This window comes from Notolepis coatsorum (genome assembly GCF_963971535.1).
Source record: "Notolepis coatsorum genome assembly, chromosome: 13".
Lineage (NCBI taxonomy): Eukaryota > Metazoa > Chordata > Actinopteri > Aulopiformes > Paralepididae > Notolepis > Notolepis coatsorum.
The window spans coordinates 35,998,682-36,024,236 of record NC_140177.1 but is presented as its reverse complement, the minus strand read 5'-3'; the positions used below and the strand labels follow the sequence as shown (position 1 = coordinate 36,024,236).

Genomic DNA, 25,555 nt, shown 5'->3' with positions numbered 1-25,555 from the left:
AGACAGAATCACTCCAGGAGTGAACAGAGACAGAATCACTCCAGGAGTGAACAGAGACAGAATCACTCCAGGAGTGAACAGACAGAGTCACTCCAGGTGTGAACAGAGACAGAGTCACTCCAGGAGTGAACAGAGACAGAATCACTCCAGGAGTGAACAGAGACAGAATCACTCCAGGAGTGAACAGAGACAGAGTCACAGGATTCACCTGGTGTGGTGGAGCATACTTTCACACTGAATATGTAATGGGCTGCTCTGCATTTAGATATTAAATATGTTACATTTAGACACAATCCTGTTGGTATTTTTAGAGTTCATTGTCATGATGCTTGAGAAAGTAACATTATTATTGAATAGTGTTAGATTCTTCTGTTATCAGCCAATCTCATCTCATCTGTTCTGCGTTGTGTTTTCTTTCAACCCCTGTTAGTACATCCGTTAGTCATAAGAAAAGACACTGCAGCATGATCTCTTTCCTCAGATCCTCATGTTTATTTTCATAAACAAAGCCTCGTAATCAGATGTAACCCATTCTGTATTGTCCTTGAAAAGTCCTAATTCATTAGTCTCCACCATCTCTCCTCTCATTAGTCCGATGGTTCTGGGCCTTGTCGGAGCCAACCACCATTTCCCATTAGCCGAAGCTAATGATGATGTGTCATATTCCCTTCCCCCACCCAGCGAGGGTGGGGAGGGATGAAAGTCTCTGAACCACGTCTGCTCGCGTCAGCTTCGTGTCTAGATCTAACCTTACCCGGAAGAAACTCACATCATGACTTCTTCCCCCTAACAACGACAGGCCCGCCCCCTCTTTCTCGTTACTATGTGACACGCTGTCTTTGACAACTGGTCTGTGACCCAAATCACTATAGCAATGGCCATATTGATATTATCCCTCTCGGTGCTTAACTTGATTGTTTTTATTACAAGCTGCGGAACGACCTTGGCATGCACACACCCTGCTTAACTACCGTGGAGACACAGAACTGGCTGCCCTACTTTTAAGATCTATGATCCGTCTGAGTAGATGTTGTCACCCACCGATATATATACATTTATACACATTGAAAAACATAGACCTCCTTCATTAGCATGTCCAGTATGATTCATGATATCAAACACAGTACAATGTTCTACCTACACCTCTTACTATTTCTCTCATCTTCCTCTTCATCTCCTCTCCTCTCTCTCTCTTCTTTTCTCTCATCTCCTCTCTCTCTCTCTCTCATCTTCTCTCCTCCTCTTCTCTTCTCTTCTCTTCTCTCTCTTCTCTTCTTCTCTTCTCTTCTCTCTTCTCTTCTCTTCTCCTTCTCTTCTTCTCTTCTCTTCTCTTCTCTTCTCTTCTCTCCACTCCTCTTCTCTTTCTCTTCTCTTCTCTCCACTCCTCTCTCTTCTCTTTCTCTCCTCTCTCCTCTCTCCTCTCTCCCTTCCTCTCCTCTCCTCTCCTCTCCTCCCTCTCCTCTCTCTCCTCTCCTCTCCTCTCCTCCTCTCCTCCTCTCTCGTCTCTCTCTCTCCTCCTCCTCTCTCTCCTCTCAGGATGGTTACTCTCAGTATCACTTTGTTGGTTCTTCCTCTACGATAGAGAGAGACAGACAGCGTCCGTACTCTTCATCTCGTACCCCGTCCATCTCTCCTGTACGGACCTCTCCCAACAACCGCTCAGGTGAGACCAGCGCCGTGTGTGTGTGTGTGTGTGTGTGTGTGTGTGTGTGTGTGTGTGTGTGTGTGTGTGTGTGTGTGTGTGTGTGTGTGTGTGTGTGTGTGTGTGTGTGTTGATAACGTAGATTGTAGAGACTGAACATATGGTGTAGCAGCAGCAGCAGGATAACACTATTAGCTTTGTCTCTCATGAAAGGGAGAGAGGAGAGAGAGAGAGAGAGAGAGAGAGAGAGAGAGAGAGAGAGAGAGAGAGAGAGAGAGAGAGAGAGAGAGAGAGAGAGAGAGAGAGAGAGAGAGAGAGAAGAGAGAGAGAGAGAGAGAGAGAGAGAGAGAGAGAGAGAGAGAGAGAGAGAGAGAGAGAGAGAGAGAGAGAGAGAGAGAGAGAGAGAGAGAGAGAGAGAGAGAGAGAGAGAGAGAGAGAGAGAGGGTTGACGCATCCTGGTCAGACAATAGTAGATAGTAGGGATGAACCCGAATCCAAATAGGATTTGGGAAAGATGATGAGATGGACACAAATATCTTTATTACACAGATATTAATATTATTATTCTGGGATTTTATTTTTTAATGCGTTCCCGCCTAGACTGTTGGCGGTCAAAACTACCTGTAGGACTGCTGTCAAAACGACCTCTAGGACTGCTGTCAAAACTACCTGTAGGACTGCCGTCAAAACTACCTGTAGACTGCCGTCAAAACTACCTGTAGGACTGCTGTCAAAACTACTGTTCAGGACTGCTGTCAAAACTACCTGTAGGACTGCTGTCAAAAACGACCTGTAGGACTGCAGTCAAAAACTACCTGTAGGAAACTACCTATAGGACTGCAGTCAAAAACTACCTGTAGGACTGCAGTCAAAAACTACCTGTAGGACTGCAGTCAAACTACCTGTAGGACTGCTGTCAAAACTACCTGTAGGACTGCTGTCAAAACTACCTGTAGGACTGCTGTTTAAAAACTACCTGTAGGACTGCTGTTAAAACTACCTGTAGAACTGCTGTTAAAACTACCTGTAGGACTGCTGTCAAAACTACCTGTAGAAAAACTACCTGTAGGACTGCTGTCAAACTACCTGTAGGACTGCTGTGAAAAACGACCTGTAGGACGCCGTCAAAACTACTGTACCTTTAGACTGCCGTCAAAACTATATGTAGGACTGCTGTCAAAAGTACCTGTAGGACTGCTGTTAAAACTACCTGTAGGACTGCTGTTAAAACTACCTGTAGAACTGCTGTTAAAACTACCTGTAGGACTGCTGTCAAAACGACCTGTAGGAAAACTACCTGTAGGACTGCTTCAAAACTACATGTAGGACTGCTGTCAAAACTACCTGTAGGACTGCCGTCAAAACTACATGTAGGACTGCTGTCAAAACTACCTGTAGGACTGCTGTCAAAAACTACCTGTAGGACTGCTGTCAAAACTACCTGTAGGACTGCTGTCAAAAACTACCTGTAGGACTGCTGTCAAAACTAGTTTTAGGACTTCTGTCAAAAAAACTACCTGTAGAACTGCTGTCAAAACTACCTGTAGGACTGCTGTCAAAAACGACCTGTAGGAAACGACCTGTAGGACTGCAGTCAAAAACTACCTGTAGGACTGCAGTCAAAAACTACCTGTAGGAAACGACCTGTAGGACTGCAGTCAAAAACTACATGTAGGACTGCAGTCAAAAACTACCTGTAGGACTGCAGTCAAAAACTACCTGTAGGACTGCAGTCAAAATTACCTGTAGGACTGCTGTCAAAACTACCTGTAGGACTGCAGTCAAAACTACCTGTAGGACTGCTGTCAAAACTACGTGTAGGGAGCGGTCAGGTGGCGTAGCGGAGATTGCGTTCGTCACTAACACCGGAGAGCTGGATTCGCCTGTTCGAATACAGCTCACAGCTCCGGCGTTGTCACCAGCTTGGCTGGCCGTTCACACTAATACAATTGGCTGTATTAGAGGGTGGGAAAGCTGGCGGGGTGTGTCCGGGTCGTTGTAAACAGCGACTCCTACAGTTCGGTCGGGGCGCCTGCTCAGCGCGGATAGGATCTAAGGGGGGTAGTGTGATCCTTCCACACGTTACACCCTCTCAGTGAGAGTCCACGCTTGCTTGATTGGCTAGACGTGTGTCGGAGGAAGCACGTGATAGCCTCCACTCTCCAGACCGACTGTGGGGGGTAAGTGCGCAGCGACCAGGAAGGGGACTGGGAATTGGCATAACGACTAACATTGGGATGGGAGAAAATCGGAGGAAAAAGGAGGGGGAAAAAGATCAATAAAAAAAAAGATAAAAAAACTACGTGTAGGACTGCCGTCGAAAACTACATGTAGGACTGCTGTCAAAACTACCTGTAGGACTGCCGTCAAAACTACTGTACCTTTAGAACTGCCGTCAAAACTATATGTAGGACTGCTGTCAAAATACATGTAGGACTGCTCTCAAAAGTACCTATAGGACTGCTGTCAAACGACCTGTAGGAAAACTACCTGTAGGACTGCCGTCAAAACTACTGTACCTTTAGAACTGCCGTCAAAACTATATGTAGGACTGCTCTCAAAACTACCTGTAGGACTGCTGTCAAAACTACCTGTAGGACTGCTGTCAAAACTACCTGTAGGACTGCTGTCAAAAACTACCTGTAGGACTGCTGTCAAAACTACCTGTAGGGACTGCTGTCAAAACTACCTGTAGGACTGCTGTCAAAACTACCTGTAGGGACTGCTGTCAAACTACTTTTAGGACTGCTGTCAAAACTACCTGTAGGACTGCTGTCAAAAACGACCTGTAGGACTGCTGTCAAAACGACCTGTAGACTGCTGTCAAAACTACCTGTTCAGGACTGCTGTCAAAACTACCTGTAGGACTGCTGTCAAAAACTACCTGTAGGACTGCAGTCAAAACTACCTGTAGACTGCAGTCAAAACTACCTGTAGGACTGCTGTCAAACTACCTGTAGGACTGCTGTTAAAACTACCTGAGGAAAACTACCTGTAGAACTGCTGTTAAAACTACCTGTAGAACTGCTGTCAAAACTACCTGTAGGACTGCTGTTAAAACTACCTGTAGAACTGCTGTTAAAACTACCTGTAGACTGCTGTCAAAACTACCTGTAGAAAAAACTACCTGTAGGACTGCTGTGAAAAACGACATGTAGGACTGCTGTCAAAACGACCTGTAGGACTGCTGTCAAAAACGACCTTTAGGACTGCTGTCAAAACTACCTGTAGGACTGCTGTCAAAACGACCTGTAGGACTGCTGTCAAAACGACCTGTAGGACTGCTGTCAAAACTACCTGTTAGGACTGCTGTCAAAACTACCTGTAGGACTGCTGTCAAAACGACCTGTAGGACTGCTGTCAAAACTACATGTAGGACTGCTGTCAAAACTACATGTAGGACTGCTGTCAAAACTACATGTAGGACTGCTGTCAAAACTACCTGTAGGACTGCTGTGAAAACTACCTGTTCAGGACTGCTGTCAAAACTACCTGTAGGACTGCTGTCAAAACTACCTGTAGGACTGCTGTCAAAACGACCTGTAGGACTGCTGTCAAAACTACCTGTAGGACTGCTGTCAAAACTACCTGTAGGACTGCTGTCAAAACTACCTGTAGGACTGCAGTCAAAAACTACCTGTAGGACTGCAGTCAAAAACGACCTGTAGGACTGCTGTCAAAACTACCTGTAGGACTGCTGTCAAAACTACCTGTTCAGGACTGCTGTCAAAACTACCTGTAGGACTGCTGTCAAAAACGACCTGTAGGACTGCAGTCAAAACTACCTGTAGGACTGCAGTCAAAACTACCTGTAGGAAAACGACCTGTAGAACTGCTGTTAAAACTACCTGTAGGACTGCTGTCAAAACTACCTGTAGGACTGCTGTCAAAACTACCTGTAGGACTGCTGTCAAAACTACCTGTAGGACTGCTGTCAAAACGACCTGTTCAGGACTGCTGTCAAAACTACCTGTTCAGGACTGCTGTCAAAACGACCTGTGGACTGCTGTCAAAACTACCTGTAGGACTGCTGTCAAAAACTACCTGTAGGACTGCCATCAAAACTACCTGTTCAGGACTGCTGTCAAAAACTACCTGTAGGACTGCTGTCAAAACTACCTGTAGGACTGCTGTCAAAACTACCTGTTCAGGACTGCTGTCAAAACTACCTGTTCAGGACTGCTGTCAAAACGACCTGTAGGACTGCTGTCAAAACTACCTGTAGGACTGCTGTCAAAAACGACCTGTAGGACTGCCATCAAAACTACCTGTTCAGGACTGCTGTCAAAAACTACCTGTAGGACTGCTGTCAAAAACGACATACCTGTAGGACTGCTTCGTTCTTAATTTGGACCCATGGAAATATCAGTATCATATTATTTAAGTTTTAAAGTCTCCATCTCGGCTGCTTCATGTCGAGCAATGTCTCCCTACATTTTCAATATCATAGAAAAAGCTTGTGTTAATATATTTATCGCGTGCACTCTTTTGGAGACCTATTTCAGAACCAACCCGAGAAGCACAGCAGCTTGACGAGACAGCTTTGGCCATACGCGTAGGAGGGGGGTGGGGGGGAGGGGGCTGGGGGTGGGGGACCGCATGCCACTCTTATCTCCAAGAGGGCCTTCGACTCCAGCAGCTCTCAGTTCGACCTTGCAGTCGTCCAGGAATTTGTTTTCGCTGACTGACTGGCAACATTTCCCCAGTCATGTCGATTTAAATTTGATTTTGAGTAGAGTGAATTATAACTCTATTGGTTTGAGTGGAGTGAGTTTTAACAACTCCGTCCAAATGACTGAATGCATTAGTCAAGTGTCCAAGTGTCTTAATCAGTTCATTTTGGTAGTCCTGTGCGCGGTAAACAGATCCAAAATCGTCTTGTTGCAATCCCAAAAGCTTCGATAATCCAAATGTCCAGGACTTCAAGTTGGTAGCCCGATTGAAATGTCGCAGAGGCAGAGAGGGTTAGCCTTATTCTGCTTCCTTGACGAAAATATGCAATCCACTGATTAGATCCATTTCGAGTTGATTTGAGTATAGTCCGACAACCGGCACAAAGCACAGAGCACAGCAGCGTCAGGCTTCATGGAGGCAGTAGAGGCGGCGGTAGGAACGGCCTTGAGGAGCCTGGGGAGAGGAGAGAAATGTGACTGTCTCTGGGAAGGCTGGGAACATAAACAAGTTCAAAAGTTGTCATGGGTTGTCCTGGTATTACAAATGCAGTTACTGGTAAATGGAGACACTGAACAAAACAAAAAAGAAAAACACTGTTCCAAATATTATATATATATATATAAGATATTTCCACTATTTCAAATCGAGACAAAAATTAATATAAGTATCTTTTGAAGGCGGACAGCCCTAGTAGATAGTAGCTCCAGATGTCACACTCCTAGTAGATAGTAGCTCCTAAAGCACTAATATGTACAGTGATACAGGTAGTAAGTCATACTGGCCAGCAGCGTAACTAGTAAGAGTCGGTAAGGCATACAGTATGTACAGATATAGATGTAGTATCTATATGTAAATGTGTATACTATTATGTCATGTATATTACTATCTCATGTATACTGCTACAGTATGTCATGTATACTACTATGTATACTGTGTATACTACTATGTCATATATATTACTGTATCTCATGCATACTACTATGTCCTCGGAGTCCACATCAACAACAAACTGAACGGGTCAAAACATGCAGAGGCAACTCTACTTCCTCAGAAGGCTGAGATCCTTCAACATCTGTACAAGGATGTTGAGGATGTTCTACGAGTTGGTGGTGGCGGGCGCCTTCTTGTACGCTGTGACCTGCTGGGGCAGCGGATTGAGAGCAGGGGACACAAACAGGCTGAAAAAGCTGGTCAGGAAGGCCAGTAACGTGGTAGGGGTGGAGCTGGACTCTCTAGCGGTGGTGGCGGAGAGGAGGAGCCTTGCTAAGCTCCACACCATCATGGACAACCCCTCCCACCCACTACACACTGACTTGGCTGATAGAAGGAGCATGTTCAGTGTTAGACTAAGACTGCCTAGATGTAACACTGAACCAGGGGCGTCATTTTGGTATGGCAAGGTATGGCACTCGCCATACCTTGGCAAATAAAAATGTAAAAAAATAAAATAAAAAACTTTTCTTTTTTACAATTTTTTATGTTGATTTAGAATTCGAATGTCAACATTATGAACGAAGCTTCGAACTATTCGGTACAGCCCTAGCATGTTTTGATATGGTCAATTATCTCACTTTTACTAGGTGACTTTTACTGTGACTAACTGAAATATGCCCCAAAAAAAGGAAAATGGACACAGGGACGTTTTTTAATCAAAGGGCAGCAGAGACAAGTGATACAGGGACACAGGTAAGGTCTGGCTTAGTGATTAAATAGTGCAGTTCAGCATTCAGTAACCCATACTTTTTGTGAATGTGTTTTTGATACTACATTCTGTTGAACACACCCTCAAAACCGTACCTAAGGAAAATTGGCTCAATTGCAAGAAAAGTAATAGACAGTTATGATATTACATTCTGCATAATTCCTATATAAATATTGTGGTTCCCTGCTTTGGTCTGTTGACACATTTCTATACTAAAAATGCTTGTGTAGTCCTGTGTCATACCTAAATGTCATATAACTGAATTGTATAGAAACAACTCACCAAAAGTGACTATTGCACAACTGATTTGACAAGAAAATCCCCCCCCCCCTTCACCCCCCCCCCCCCCCCCCCCCCCCCCCTCCTCGCCATATCTTGCCTTTTACTGAAATGACGCCACTGCACTGAACGCCACAGGAAGTCCTTCATTCCGACATCCATTACACTCCATATTGCATCACTGTGCCTCACTGCATCACTGAGCACAGGGTGACCTTACAGCCTGGCGAAATCTTCCTTCCACTTCTCACAATCCTCCTGGACACTTTTCACTTTACATTATCACACTTATTACTGTACATTTGACTGTATATTTCTGTATATTTTTGGCTGGATAGTTGTATATTTAAGATTTTAGAATGTATGTAGGTCCCGGACTGTATTTTATTATTTATTCTATTTTATTCTTATTTTTAATATTATTATATTCATATTCCTATTTTAGTCCTATTGACTACCTAAATGTTTATTGTTGTTCAATGTGAGCGATCTGTAGTGCCGAATTTCCCTCTGCATTATTAAAGGATTTCTATTCTATTCTATTCATGTCATGTACACTACTATGTCGTGCATACTACAATGTAATGCATACTGCTATGTCATGTATACTACTACTGTATGTCATGTATACTATTACTGTATGTCATGTATAATACTACAGTATGTCATGGATCCTGCTATGTCATGCATACTGATAATGTCATGTATACTATAGTGGTCTGCCTGCAAATTGGTTTCACAATCAAATCCATGTATTGATGATGTAAGTGAAGATTGATGCTGAACTGTGTGTGTGTGTGTGTGTGTGTGTGTGTGTGTGTGTGTGTGTGTGTGTGTGTGTGTGTGTGTGTGTGTGTGTGTGTGTGTGTGTGTGTGTGTGTGTGTGTGTGTGTGTGTGTGTGTGTGTGTGTGTGTGTGTGTGTGTGTGTGTGTGTGTGTGTGTGTGTGTGTGTGTGTGTGTGTGTGTGTGTGTGTGTGTGTGTGCGTGTGTAGCGAGCGCTCCTGCCTCCCCTCGAGAAATGATGGTTCTAAAGGAGAGGAAGCCTGACTACGAGTCAACGGGCAACGCCGGTTACCATGGCAACAAGGGAGAACACACCTCAAGGAAGGACACGATGGCGGGTAGGAATGACCACAGAGCATTACCTACACACACACACATAAACACACACACACACACACACACACACACACACATAAACACACACACACACATGCACACACAGAATGCTTTATGTCTTCTTTGTTTTATGACTGTAAGCTCATGGATTTCATGCTCTGCTACTAACTGCACACACACACACACACACACACAAACATGCGCATGCATGCACACACACACACACAAACATGCGCATGCATGCACACACACACACACACACATGCGCATGCATGCACACACACAGAATGCTTTTTTATGACTGTAAGCTCATGGACTGTGAGCTCACTCTGAAGACACATTGAAACGTTAGTGATTTATTTTCACCCTAAAGATGATCCGTATCTCTCCAGTACCTTCCTTTCTGATGACTATATGGTCCTCATCTGAACAGGTTTAAGACTATATGGTCCTCATCTGAACAGGTTTAAGACTATTATGGTCCTCATCTGAACAGGTTTAAGACTATTATGGTCCTCATCTGAACAGGTTTAAGACTATATGGTCCTCATCTGAACAGGTTTAAGACTATATGGTCCTCATCTGAACAGGTTTAAGACTATTATGGTCCTCATCTGAACAGGTTTAAGACGATATGGTCCTCATCAGAACAGGTTTAGGACTATATGGTCCTCATCTGAACAGGTTTAGGACTATATGGTCCTAAACTGAACAGGTTTAGGACTATATGGTCCTCATCTGAACAGGTTTAAGACTATATGGTCCTCATCTGAACAGGTTTAGGACTATATGGTCCTCATCTGAACAGGTTTAGGACTATATGGTCCTCATCTGAACAGGTTTAAGACGATATGGTCCTCATCAGAACAGGTTTAGGACTATATGGTCCTAAACTGAACAGGTTTAGGACTATATGGTCCTCATCTGAACAGGTTTAGGACTATATGGTCCTCATCTGAACAGGTTTAGGACTATATGGTCCTCATCTGAACAGGTTTAGGACTATATGGTCCTCATCTGAACAGGTTTAAGACGATATGGTCCTCATCTGAACAGGTTTAAGACTATTATGGTCCTCATCTGAACAGGTTTAAGACTATATGGTCCTCATCTGAACAGGTTTAAGACTATATGGTCCTCATCTGAACAGGTTTAAGACTATATGGTCCTCATCTGAACAGGTTTAAGACTATATGGTCCTCATCTGAACAGGTTTAAGACTATTATGGTCCTCATCTGAACAGGTTTAAGACTATTATGGTCCTCATCTGAACAGGTTTAAGACTATATGGTCCTCATCTGAACAGGTTTAAGACTATATGGTCCTCATCTGAACAGGTTTAAGACTATTATGGTCCTCATCTGAACAGGTTTAAGACGATATGGTCCTCATCAGAACAGGTTTAGGACTATATGGTCCTCATCTGAACAGGTTTAGGACTATATGGTCCTAAACTGAACAGGTTTAGGACTATATGGTCCTCATCTGAACAGGTTTAAGACTATATGGTCCTCATCTGAACAGGTTTAGGACTATATGGTCCTCATCTGAACAGGTTTAGGACTATATGGTCCTCATCTGAACAGGTTTAAGACGATATGGTCCTCATCTGAACAGGTTTAGGACTATATGGTCCACATCTGAACAGGTTTAAGACGATATGGTCCTCATCTGAACAGGTTTAGGACTATATGGTCCTCATCTGAACAGGTTTAGGACTATATGGTCCTCATCTGAACAGGTTTAGGACTATATGGTCCTCATCTGAACAGGTTTAAGACGATATGGTCCTCATCTGAACAGGTTTAGGACTATATGGTCCTCATCTGAACAGGTTTAAGACGATATGGTCCTCATCTGAACAGGTTTAGGACTATATGGTCCTCATCTATCTCTCTCTCTCTCTCTCCCTCCCTCTATGTGTGTCTCTCTATGTGTCTCTCTCTCTCTCTATGTGTGTCTCTCTCTGTGTCTCTCTCACTCACTATATGCCTCTCTCTATCTCTCTCTCTCTCTCCCTCCCTCTATGTGTGTCTCTCTATGTGTCTCTCTCACTCACTATATGCCTCTCTCTCTCTCTCTCTCTCTGCAGTACAAATCTCTGGTACTGGAACCCTCCACAGAGGAGCATACGTGTCCCCGAGTGATGACCTCAAATACAACCAGGTACCATTATTTTCTTTCTATTGTTTTTAACCCTCATTTAACCCTCATTTAACCCATATTTAACCATTTTACCAAATGTATTGTTATCATGCAAGTACAGTACAAACAAAAATAAGTTTGTCATCCAACCAGAGTGCAAATGTAACAGTACAGTGCAATAGTAATATACAATGTATAGGTGATTAAACTGGGTATAAAATATATAAATCAGTACTAATAGTAAGTAATAGTGCTAATCAGATGTATGTACAGAGTTGTAGTAGTATTATGTAATATAATAATAATAATAATAATAATAATAATAATAATAATAATAATAATAATAATAATAATAATAATAATAATAATAATAATAATAATAATAATAATAATAATAATAATAATAATAATAATAATAATAATAATAATAATAATAATAATAATAATAATAATAATAATAATCTTTATTTGTATAGCACCTTTCATACATAAATTGCAGCTCAAAGTGCTTGACAACAGAAAAAAGACAGGCATAAAATGAGCACATAAAGTGCAGACATATAAAATCACAGTTTTTCACATTAGGATCTAACATCCCAACAGCCCACCTTGTTTATGGTTTGATTCAGTTTTAAATAGACAATAATAAAAAGAGTAAGATAAAATAGACAGAGTAAAATAGTGCAGTGCAATAAAATTGTAGAATAGAATAGATTAAAAAAAATATATATATATATATTTTACAGTGCAATAAAATAGTTCCACAGTTCAAAGTGTCTTTACCTTCTCTGTTTGGTATCCACAGTTTAAAACGTGACAGTCTTCCCTCCTGTTTTATACCCACTTTGACCCTTTGAACCTCCCACCCAGGGCAAACCTCCCTCTCAGGGCGCAGTTCTAGGCCTGGGTCCTACAGACAGTCTCTTGTTTGATACCCACACAGTTTAATACCTGACAGTTTTGAACCTGTAATAAAAAGCAATAGACAGAGTAAAATAATACAGTGCAATAAAATAGTAGAATAGAATAGATAGTAAAATTATGCAATAGAATGGACAGAGTAAAATAGTGCTACAGTACAATCAACAGCGGAGTGTATTAGAAGGCTATGGTGAAGAGGTAAGTTTTTAGCATTTTTTTTTATATTAAGATATCTAGCTCCCCTAATGTCCTATTGTTCCATAACTTTGGTGCATAGTTTACAAAGGCTGCATCCCAGACGGTCAGGTGGCGTAACGGAGATTGCGTTCGTCACCAACCCCGGAGCGGCTGGATTCGCCTGTTCGAGTCCACCTCACAGCTCCGGGGTTGTCACCAGCTTGGCTGGCCGTTCACACTAATACAATTGGCAGTATTAGAGGGTGGGAGAAGCTGGCGGGGTGGGTCCGGGTCGTTGTAAACAGCGACTCCTACAGTTCGGTCGGGGCGCCTGCTAAGCGCAGATAGGATCTAAGTGGGATAGTGTGATCCTTCCACACGCTACGCCCTCTCAGTGAGAATCCGCGCTGCCAGGTGAAAAGAAGCGGTTGATTGGCTGGACGTGTGTCGGAGGAAGCACGTGGTAGCCTCCACTCTCCCAGACCGACTGTGGGGGGTAAGTGCGCAGCGACCAGGAAGAGGATTGGGAATTGGCATAACGACTAACATTGGGATGGGAGAAAATCGGAGGAAAAAGGAGGGGGAAAAAGATCAAAAAAAAAAAGGCTGCATCCCCGATTTTCCTTAGACTGTGGCTTGGAACCTTCAATAGACCAGTAGTAGATGATCGCAATGTTCTAGGAGGCACATAGTTGACTGGAGAATTTGCAATGTAGCTTGGTCCTGTTCCATTTAGTGCATTGTACAGTATATAAGGAGGAGGACCTTGAAATCAATTCTAAATGTTACCGGAAGCCAGTGTAGGTTAGCTAATAGGGAGGTGTAGTCTGACGTCACTGGTTGTTCCACCCGTATAGGGATTTATCATTGGGAAAATGGATTATCGGCTATTGTAACAATTCTGCTGCATGGAAATTGAAAAGCTTTCCATTTTTGCACAAAATGAGTTCCCTTCTATCACTAACATTATTGTTTAAGCACTTTTGGTTTAAATAAAATGTGGCGATTTATTTTTATGATTCATTGCGAATATTTTTATGTTGAGCTATATATTGTGGATGAATAAGCACAGAAAGCTACACCATGCAAATGTTAATGCTTTATTTGTTTTAAACGAGACGATTTAGAAATGGGCAATGGGGAAATACATTGCGTTGGACAGAGGGTGGAACACGAAAAAAGGCAATGACGTAACCACTACACCTCCTTATACTGGACTGCTCTGGACTGTGGTCTCTCCTCTTGGTTCTAGTTAGTAGCCTAGCTGCCGAGTTTTGAATGAGTTGGAGTCGTTCTGTGGGTTTTTTTGGGAGGCCAGTGAGGAGTGCATTACAGTAGTCAAGTCGGCTTGAGATAAAGGCATGGATCAGTTTTTCAGCGTCTTTTTTATTTATAAACGGCCGTACCTTAGCTATGTTTCTAAGGTGGAAAAATTATGTTTTTGTCACCTTGTTGATGTGTGATTTAAAGCTTAGGTCTGAGTCTATTCTAACACCAAGACTTGTAACTTCGGGTTTGATCCCGAACAGTGATACAGCTACAGTATGAAGACACTATGGTAGTAAGTCATACTGGCCAGCAGTGTAACTAGTAAGAGTAGGTAAGGGATATGTACAGATATAGATATAGTATCTACAGTTATGTAAAGAGGATTATATGCAGGTATGTACTGTACAGACAGATGTGGGTAAATATATATATACCGTAAGAACAAGTTTATATATATATGGTATATACAGCATTATTGTACATGCTATCATGCAGAGTTATATAATTCTGCTCCTCTTTGCTCTGTTTGCTTTTGCGTACTGATTATAGAGGCATTACACAGATTTATAACCTGAGTCATTCAGTCCTATCATTCAGTCCTATCACTCAGTCCTATCACTCAGACTTATCATTCAGTCCTATCATTCAGTCCTATCACTCAGTCCTATCACTCAGTCCTATCACTCAGTCCTATCATTCAGTCCTATCACTCAGTCTTATCATTCAGTCCTATCATTCAGAACATTTGATAGTCATAAACTCACATAAAACTCACCACAGCGTTCTGTGTCTCGAGAGTTCTGCTGTATATCTATACTACACTACGATGTCTATACTAATATCCATTATACTACTATGTCTATACTACTATGCTACTATGTCTATACTACTATGCTACTACTAGTATCTACTATGCTAATATGTCAATACTACTATGCTACTACTACTACCTACTATGCTAATATGACTACTACTACCTACTATGCTAATATGTCTATACTACTACCTACTACCCTGCTCTCCAGGTGTCGTCCCAGGGCCTGCCCTCTGAGCCCTACCCGCCCTTCCAGAACCCCCCTCCTCCCGGCAGCGGGAGCTACGATGAGCAGGCCTTCTACGAGGACCAGGTGCACGCGGGAGGGCGCCCGCCGCAGGCCGACCTCAACATACACCTGCAGGGCCTCAAGTCCACCGGCAACTATGTAGACTTCTACTCGGCCTCGCGGCCCTACAGCGAGCTGAACTACGAGACCAGCCACTACCCTGCCTCACCCGACTCCTGGGTCTGAGGGAGGCGAGGAGGGGGAGGAGGAGGGGGACAGACTGAAGAGAGAAAGACACTCCTTACACTCCTTCTGGGGGACTCTTGGGCGTAGCTCGCGGGAGGAGGAGGGGTCGGAAGAGGAAGGGAGGGAGGGAGGAGGACAAGCCACGCATGTGCATGAACACCACCAACAAACTGACCGACTGACCAACACATTGTTCTTCAACCAGTTTACCAGCAAGGGAGGGACCCTGGTCAGGGAGAGACAGATAGATAGACAGACAGACAGACAGACAGGTAGAAATATAGATAGATAGAAAGATAAAAGAGCAGCTCCCATGGGTCTTTAAAGAAAGAGAGTGTGAGATGCAGAAGGACTAGTGAGAAAGGGAGAGGGAGAGAGAGAGAGAGAGAGAGAGAGAGAGAGAGAGAGAGAGAGAGAGTAGTGACGTAGAAAGACAAGAGACGCAGAAGGATTAGAGAACGGACGGAGGGACTCATTCAAAAGGTGAAAGGAAGGTTGCTGTGCCGATGGGGGATCGTGGACCAATCGGAGAGGAGACGAGTGTAAATACGAGGTTCTAGTAATGAGAATTTAGTCCTACTAAGCACAAGAGGAAGCTGTCAGAGTTGTAGGAGGAAGCTGTCCATCACACAACACCAACATGGTCTTCTCTGTGGCTGAGACTGTACTGTACCCTTCAGACTGTACTGTACCCTTCAGACTGTACCTGTCAGACTGTGCTGTACCCTCAGACTGTACTGTACCCTTCAGACTGTACCCTTCAGACTGTACTGTACCCTTCAGACTGTACTGTACCCTTCAGACTGACTGTACCCTTCAGACTGTACCTGTCAGACTGTACTTTACCCTTCATACTGTACCCTTCAGACTGTACTGTACCCTTCAGACTGTACCTGTCAGACTGTGCTGTACCCTCAGACTGTACTGTACCCTTCAGACTGTACCTGTCAGACTGTGCTGTACCCTCAGACTGTACTGTACCCTTCAGACTGTACCCTTCAGACTGTACTGTACCCTTCAGACTGTACTGTACCCTTCAGACTGTACCTGTCAGACTGTACTTTGCCCTTCATACTGTACCCTTCAGACTGTACTGTACCCTTCAGACTGTACCCTCAGACTGTACTGTACCCTTCAGACTGTACCCTTCAGGCTGTACTGTACCCTTCAGACTGTACCCTCAGACTGTACTGTACCCAACATACTGTACTGTACCCTTCAGACTGTACTGTACCCTTCAGATTGTACCCTTCAGACTGTACCCTCAGACTGTACTGTACCCAACATACTGTACTGTACCCTTCAGACTGTACTGTACCTTTCAAACTGTACTGTACCCTTCAGACTGTACCCTTCAGACTGTACTGTACCCAACATACTGTACTGTACCCTTCAGACTGTACTGTACCTTTCAGACTGTACCCTTCAGACTGTACCCTTCAGACTGTACCCTTCCTCTCCAAGAAATGCTTTTACACTTTGTATCTTCTTCTTATGTTCTTCTTTTTTCATTTGTAACCGTTCTTTACTCTTCATTTCTACTTTTTTAAATCCTTTCTTCTGGTTGTAAACTATTTGATGTACATTATTACAGGGGGGAGGCGTGCGTGTAAACCGTACGTTGCACTAAGTTCCGCGTTGAAAGGGGCCCTTGCGTCGCGAGAGGTCAGGTCTCTCACCTCCTCCTCCGTCTCCACCTCCTCGCCACGCGGCCTCTCCCGGCGGAGCCCTCGTGCGCTAAATATCTAAATATCGCCGAGAGTCGCTAAAGATCTCCCGACGATGTGAAACGGCGGGTTTTAACAGGGAGGTTGTTGAACGCACAGCCGTTCCGTTGTTCCTGCGCTCTCTGTTCCTCTACTGCCCTTTAGTCTCAACGAGTGATGGAAGATCACACAGCTGAGGAGAGGCTCAGAAGAGGAGAGGCTCCAACACTCTGGGGGGGGGGCTCTTCACAAGGTGCAGACCAACATGTCTCAGTAGCTTATCTCCTCGAAACGGTGAGTTTTTAAAACGTTCGTCCGTCTACCTTTCCGTCTTCACAAGGCAAGACCACGTCTGTTCCACAAGCCCCTCCCTGAGTGAACTGTGCCCATTTGTCTGTTTTTAAAAACCGTGCCAAACGTTGGTTAACCCCCCCCCCCCTCTCTCTCCTCAGCATCGTGGGGGGGAGAGTGGGAGGAGGGAGGAGGGAGGGGGAGGGTGGGGTGGGGGTTTGGGTCAACCTTCTGTTGAAGCTTCCATTTCAACAGAGCGCCATTTTGGTTCTGACGATACTAGTTTGTAAATGCTTCTTTTTTTCTTGTTTTTTTAAAAAAAACCATGTCTCACTGGGATAAAACTGTCCAAACTGCACCGGGGGGGGGGGGGGGGGGGGGGGGGGGGGGTTGGGGGAGGAGAGGGGGAAATGCTACGCGTTAGGGAGACCGGGGACGGATCGGTTGGTGCTTCACATCCTCCCAAAGTTGTACAAATTTAGACGATTTCTGTGTTGTAAAATAATCAATGTTTGAAGTTGAGAAAAAAAATTTAAAATCTTTTTTCTTTTTTTTTCAGAGATGGATGAAAACTCTGAGTTGATGGTAGACAAAGCTGTTAATAGAGTATGGACATATATATTATATACATATAAATATATACTTTTTATGTGCAGATGTGGATGTCTTACAGCAACAACATTATTGAAAAAGACGTAAAGAAAAGAAAAACAACGACATGTTTTGTTGACTGGTTTTATTTTCTGGTCTCCACACTGAGAGAAAAAAAAAGAAACAAGTTGACTTTGTGTAGTAATGTTGTTGCGATGTGGAGTAGGGGAGACCGGGGGAAGGAGCGTCCAAGTCACTTGAGAACCGTAACGGCTACCGTGCCAAATTAAAGAGGTGCTACGCCGTCAATATTCCCTCGATGTAACGTAGCTGTTCGCAGAGAGTTAGTCGTCGTCACCCCCTGTATCGATTTCCCCCTTTTCGACTGTGGATATTGAACTCGCGATCGTTGGAAACCCCCGCCGGACCGAGAAAAGTGACGTCCCCCGGCTATAGTTTCATCTCCTGAAGAGTTAGTGTTTCCCCGTCGTGCATGAGGTACAGATTCGTACCAGCCGCCGCGTTCTATCAATTGGTTCTCGGTATGTTAAAAAAAACGACAGGAAAAATACCCCCCCCCCCCCCAAATTGCACCCCACGTATGCATGTGTAGTCGGCCCTGGAGCCGCCGCTGAACACGTGTCCCTGGAGCGCAGCAGCCTCGGGGCGACACGGGGGGACGTTATGGTGAAGGATGTGACAGCTGACCCTGGTCTCCCCCACCTGCAGCTGTGTAGAAGTCCTTAGAGGTCATCGTCCGATGCTCGAGAAACATGAACTATGATGCAATTCTCTTCCCCCCCCCCACCCCACCCCCACCCCACGAAAACCCACTGGATGAAAAACATATCCTTGTTAGAGAGCATCTGGAGGCCGACACCCCCCCCCCCCCCCCCCCCCCCACCCCCCGTTACGTATGTCTTGTGAACGTAGGCAGAAACCCTTGACATGTAATGGAGATAAAAAAAAAAACGTCGGTAACCTTTTTGTTGCTCGACAAACCGTGTTTTAAAAAGAAAATTGTCAATCTTTCTATTGCCTCGTAACAGATTGCAACTGCTACAGAAATATAAACAGACCATCAAAGAGCCTCTGGTTTTGGGAGTCATTCTTTTTTCCTGTGTTGTTGTTGTTGTTGTTGTTGTTGTTGTTGTTGTTGTTGTTACTGCCAAAATACTTGAGAGCTGGAAGAGAATAAAGAAGTTCCTTACAGGGTTCTGACCTGTCGGGTTAAAGGTACGTCAGGGGGACAGAAATAACAATGGATGAAAATAACCCACTTCCTTTTTCAGACAGAGAGGCTAAGATACTGCAGTTTCTCACACAGCAGCTGATAAGAGCTTCAACTGCCTCAAAATACAAGAGATGGAATATTCTATTGTACCCTTTTAAATTTTAATTGGACGGCCACTCCTGGGACCATCTGTCATTCTGGGCTGTGTGTGTGTGTGTGTGTGTGTGTGTGTGTGTGTGTGTGTGTGTGTGTGTGTGTGTGTGTGTGTGTGTGTGTGTGTGTGTGTGTGTGTGTGTGTGTGTGTGTGTGTGTGTGTGTGTGTGTGTGTGTGTGTGTGTGTGTGTGTGTGTGTGTGTGTGTGTGTGTGTGTGTGTGTGTGTGTGTGTGTGTGTGTGTGTGTGTGTGTGTGTGTGTGTGTGTGTGTGTGTGTGTGTGTGTGTGTGTGTGTGTGTGTGTGTGTGTGTGTGTGTGTGTGTGTGTGTGTGTGTGTGTGTGTGTGTGTGTGTGTGTGTGTGTGTGTGTGTGTGTGTGTGTGTGTGTGTGTGTGTGTGTGTGTGTGTGTGTGTGTGTGTGTGTGTGTGTGTGTGTGTGTGTGTGTGTGTGTGTGTGTGTGTGTGTGTGTGTGTGTGTGTGTGTGTGTGTGTGTGTGTGTGTGTGTGTGTGTGTGTGTGTGTGTGTGTGTGTGTGTGTGTGTGTGTGTGTGTGTGTGTGTGTGTGTGTGTGTGTGTGTGTGTGTGTGTGTGTGTGTGTGTGTGTGTGTGTGTGTGTGTGTGTGTGTGTGTGTGTGTGTGTGTGTGTGTGTGTGTGTGTGCGTGCGTGCGTGCGGGCGGGCGGGCGGGCGGGCGGGCGGGCGGGCGGGCGGGCGGGCGGGCGTGCGTGCGTGTTTGCATGCATACGTACGCGCACATTCCAGTGTGCTTGATGAGTATGTGAAGGCATGCATGATTTGTGGGACCTGGATTGGATTTGTGGACACATGCAGTTTTTGACTGTGCTTCGTTTCAATGTCAATGCCTTTTCTATGGTCAGTGGTGACCTCTGGTGGGCATTAGGGGAAACTGCTCATACAGGTCAGAGTGGCAGCCATTTTAGTCTATGAAACCTAGGGTCCATTCCAAAGGTTCACAGGTGTGTGCTCGCGTCTCGTCCTCGATTCCTCAGCGTAAGAGAAGAGGCGGAGGAAGCGAACGTCAGAAGCACAGGTTTTTAGAGGAAATGGAACGCAACGCTGTGAAGTGCTGTTCAAGAGCTTCAGCCCACGGGAGCGGCATGGTGGTGTAGTGGTTAACACTGTCGCCTCACAGCAAGAAGGTCCAGGGTTTGATTCCCGCTTGGGGACGTTTCCACCAGGTACCCAGGTGGGGTATCTCCCAGGCCTTTCTGTGTGGAGTTTGCATGTTCTCCCCGTGCTCGCAAGGGTTTCCCCCCCGATAAGATAAACCCAATGGAAAAACATGCACAACAGATCGCTAACGCTGTGGCGTCCTTGACGAAGACGGACAGGAGCACTTGGATTGGTCCCCGGGGCGCGGCTCACGTTGACGCCCTATCTGCTCCCGGCTGCCCATGGGGGGGAAGGACGACGGGATGGGTCAGGCGCAGAGACTCTATCGCATCGGCGACTGAGAAAAGACAATGCATGTGTGTGTGTGTGTGCCACTCCAATTGCATGTCCAGTTCTTGCATGCCGATTAAAGACCCCCCTAAAGAGGTCCTGCATTATTATTATTATTAATACTATATATACATCAGATTAGCATATTGACTCATTATATATTTTCCATGTGATCACTTGTTACACTGTATATTGTTATTACACTTTACTGTTACATTTGTACTCTGGTTAGATGCCAAACCTCTTTTCGTTGTACTGTGTTTGTGCTGTATGATGACAATACTGTGCTGTATGATGATAATACTGTGCTGTATGATGACAATACTGTGCTGTATGATGACAATACTGTGCTGTATGATGATAATACTGTGCTGTATGATGATAATACTGTGCTGTATGATGACAATACTGTGCTGTATGATGACAATACTGTGCTGTATGATGATACTACTGTGTTGCATGATGACAATACTGTGCTGTATGATGACAATACACTTGAATCTAATCGAATCTAATCTATTAAGAACTGTTACTACTGTCGTGTGAAGACCTAGAATAAATAACACCAGGCACTAGATCACAGCCTTGCATACGATTACTATCAACACCTGACACAGAGATATGTATTTTATTGTTTGTTTAAAAAACAACAACAACAACCAACAACATAATAATATCAACACGTCTCCTTCAATAACACTATGAATATAAAACAGGTACAGGTATATTTTGGTTATGTCAAACACATGTTATTACATTGTTCAGAGATTATTAATGAGGGTAAATAGAAAAATATATCTGTAGCAAAGTTCAAGTATAATATATGATATATATTATACATAATAATGTAACTCAACTATATAAAAGGTATATAAAAGGTTCTTGCTGCACATCAGGACAGTTCAGTCAGTGTTTGTGAACATCACCGCTCTCTCCAGTTAGAAATCAGGGGCCCTCATTTATCAATAGTTCTTAGAAAGTGTTCTACTTTTGTTCGTAAGCACAGAATTTAGAATGTGTGTATGCACAAAGAAAATCTGGATTTATCACACGTGCGTAGACGTGTCCCACGCACACCGGCAAGTACTCCGCGTTGATAAATGCCACTTGTTCTACGCTCCACGCTCGTGCACGATTTTAAGTATTTGCATATAGCACCGCCCGTAATTAACCATATACGGTAATGGAACACCCCCATGAAATGTGGAAAAGTGGACTAAGCCGAGCGAAGCGTGTTATGGGAGAAATACGTGACAGGCTGACAGACATGTACACGTACAGTGATGTCGGATATGATATCTATTAACTTAAAGACCACATTAACTAATAAAGACCGTGCTGGAATATGACTGCCTTTTTCCGTTTTGTTCTGTTAATACCCAGGGATTAAAGTTCTCAATTTTATTCCAAATCGGCACGGTTTTTCCGTCAATGTTCTACCTGCATATGATTTGTAGAGGCATACAATCTATTTTGATGTCATTAGGTAGCCTATATTACAATAATACGAGAGCATATACAAGAACAATGAATCTCACTGCCATGTATGATGTAGCCTATACGCCATGTGTACCTGCCTATAATGTGATCAATACAAATTTGAACTTGAATTCCATCATGTCTGTGTGCGGGTCACTGCGGGAGCTCACAAGGCTGTTGTCACAATGTAAATAAAACGTGCACTGAAAAGTTACAGTATGTAGTTGGTTGATTATTTGTATGACAGTCAGTAAACCCTTGCAAAAAGTATCAGTTTTATTTAATGAATTGAAAACATGCAGCATTGCCTTTCCTCCCGGTATGCAGCAACGACATGAATCAGGCAAATGCGCATCGCAACATTGACTGAGTGGAATCCCTTTCTATTCACATAACTGCATTTGTGATGGAGCTTTGACAGCTACAGTAACAGTCTATTGCTCGATCCATCTCCAATATCACGATGGACCGTGCCGGTGGCAAAGACCCGAGGGTGGAGACTGACTTTAATGAATTCCATCATCATATGTTGTGTCTGTCCACTATGTTTGTTACTTTGTTATTTCCCCCCCCTATCTATGTAAAGCGACCTTGGGTCTCGTGAAAGGCGCTATATAAAATGAAGCTATTATTATTGTTATTATTATTATTATTATTATTATCATGTCTGTGCGGGAGCTCACAAATAGACTGTTAGTCTCAGTGAAGTTTCAACGGAGGTAATCTATTCTAACCAACAAATTGAAGTAGAAAGCATTTCGTTGTGACCAATCTTATTTGGAAACATGACACACAAAATAATAGTATTTCGCTTTTTATTTGAAACAATATTTAATCGCGTTTGGAGGTGGGTGTTCTGCATCTGCCCCCCCTGCCAAACAAGCAGGCCAACCTTTTGTTCGAGCGTGAGCATGTTATAATTACACTGTCGCTATTTTACAATGAACTATAATGAATTACGGGTCATACAGAAGTTGACCACGCCAGTGTTGAAACTAATGCACGGAAGCTTATTTCCGCGTTGTAGTCTGCAGTCTCCATATTCTACCACCGGGCGCCAGGTACACACGGCCGGAGCTGTGCATAAATATACGCACAAAGTCAAGCACACGTTCAAATTGATAAGTCCCACACTTTGCTTAGAAACGATTGTACGCACGGGTTACGCACATATCTGTGCGTACGCAACGTTGATAAATGAGGGTCCTTTAGGAACTATACGTAATCTATTTGTGGCACTGTCTTCAAAATCTCCCAACAGCAGTTTCTTCGCCAGAACTGTCAAAGCAGTCGATACTCGTCCACCTGGCGGCTGATGTAGAGCAGTTCATCATCATTCATCGTGTTATTATAACAGTAGGGATAGAGCAGCGAGGCACAAGTCTCCATCCGAGTGTCTGACGTCTCTGTGTCTCTGACATCTTAATGTCTCTGATGTCTCTGTGTCTCTGACATCTTAATGTCTCTGTGTCTCTGACATCTTAGTGTCTCTGATGTCTCTGTGACTCTGTGTCTCTGATGTCTCTGTGTCTTGGTCTCTGTGTGTCTTGGTCTTTGTCTCTGATGTCTGTGGCTTGGTCTCTGTGTGTCTTGGTCTCTGTGTCTCTGATGTCTCTGTGTCTTGGTCTCTGTGTGTCTTGGTCTCTGATGTCTCTGTGTCTTGGTCTCTGTGTGTCTTGGTCTCTGTGTCTCTGATGTCTCTGTGACTCTGTGTCTCTGATGTCTCTGTGTCTTGGTCTCTGTGTGTCTTGGTCTCTGTGTCTCTGTGACTCTGTGTCTTGGTCTCTGTGTGTCTTGGTCTCTGTGTCTCTGATGTCTCTGTGTCTTTGTCTCTGTGTGTTTTGGTCTCTGTGTCTCTGATGTCTCTGTGACTCGGATGTCTCTGTGTCTTGGTCTCTGTGTGTTTTGGTCTCTGTGTCTCTGATGTCTCTGTGTCTTTGTCTCTGTGTCTTTGACGTATCTGTGTCTTGGTCTCTGTGTCTTTGACGTATCTGTGTCTCTGACATCTTATTGTCTCTGATGTCTCTGTGTTTCTGACGTTTTAGTGTCTCTGACGTCTCTGTGTCCTTGACCATCACATTTCTATGGCTTGCTGTCAGAACCTTCAATTATTCTTCTCTCTTAAACATACCCTCCTTCTCCTCCTCCTTCTATACTCCTCCTCCTCCTGCTTCTCCTCCTCCTCCTCCTCGTCTCCTGGCCAGGTTCTCACTGTGCTCTCCGTCCATCTGTCGTCCTGTTATAGTCCGATCTCGCTTCAAATATGTAAATAAAGTACTAACCAATCACAGGATACAACATAGATAATGTACATTACGTTATAGCCATAAGTAATATATTCATATTATTGTATCCACAATGTACAATGTGTATGTATTACAAATAAGCACATATTACATATTAAAACAGTGTAAATGTTTTTACGTGTGCCTGCTGAGGATTGGAACATAACGTTATACATATTTATTAAAACATAACGTTATACCCTAACCCTAACTGTTAAACTAACCTTAAAACTAAACTTATTTCTAACCATAACCGTTAGCCTAACCCTTATTAAAACATAACCTTATACCCTAACCATAACGGTTAAACTAACCTTAACCCTAACCATAACTGTTATAATAATAATAATAATAATAATAATAATAATAATAATAATAATAATAATAATAATAATAATAATAATAATAATAATAATAATAATAAATTGGATTTAGAGAGAGAAGTGCCTTTCTCAGACTCAAGGACACTTTACAAAGAGAGAGAAGCTATATAAAAGAAAGGGTAAAAATATGAATATATATAGTAACAACAGGAAAAACAAATAAAATGAAAAAGGAAGCAAGGTGCCGTCCAATTGGACGAAACAGTAACAAAAAAGAAACAAAAAGAAAAACAACGGGATCAGTACAGTAGCTTAAAAGAAAAGAGTCAGGGGGGAAGGCGGTGAAGGGGGTGGGCTACTTTGGAGCAGGGCCGTGTTGCACGAAGGCAATTGTGAACAGGTGGGTTTTTAGGTGGGTTTTGAAGAGGTTGATGGTGTTGGAGCCTCGGGTGGAGGGGGAGAGGGAGTTCCACAGTCTGGGGGAAGCTACAGAGAAAGCTCGGTCTCCCAGTGTGGAACGCCTGGTGCGGGGGATGGTGAGGAGGTCGGAGTTGGAGGAGCGGAGGCCTCATGCTGGAGTGTAGGGGTGGAGTAGGTCAGGTAGGAAGGAGCCAACCCGTGCAGGGATTTGTAGGTGAGAAGGAGGATTGTTAACCTAATCCTTATTTAAACCAAACTTTATACCCTAACCATAACCATGAAGTGAAGCTTAAAACTAACATTAACCCTAACCATAACTGTTAACCTAACCCTTATTTAAACTTAACTTTATACCCTAACCATAACCATTAAGTGAACCTTAAAACAAAATG

The 25,555-nt window shown here is 43.7% G+C and overlaps 1 protein-coding gene across 1 annotated transcript in view; it reads left to right on the top strand.

Moving 5' to 3' along the window:
* Window positions 1-15,219, top strand: part of ctnnd2b (catenin (cadherin-associated protein), delta 2b) — a gene marked incomplete at both ends in the record, with an annotated part of 213,541 nt that extends 198,322 nt beyond the window's left edge. Inside the window, 4 exons of the mRNA XM_084327635.1 lie at window positions 1,537-1,663; window positions 9,291-9,419; window positions 11,511-11,584; window positions 14,956-15,219. Of these exons, the coding sequence (XP_084183761.1) occupies window positions 1,537-1,663; window positions 9,291-9,419; window positions 11,511-11,584; window positions 14,956-15,219 (594 nt within the window). The remainder of the gene's footprint in view (window positions 1-1,536; window positions 1,664-9,290; window positions 9,420-11,510; window positions 11,585-14,955) is intronic.
* Window positions 15,220-25,555: the final 10,336 nt, after the last annotated feature.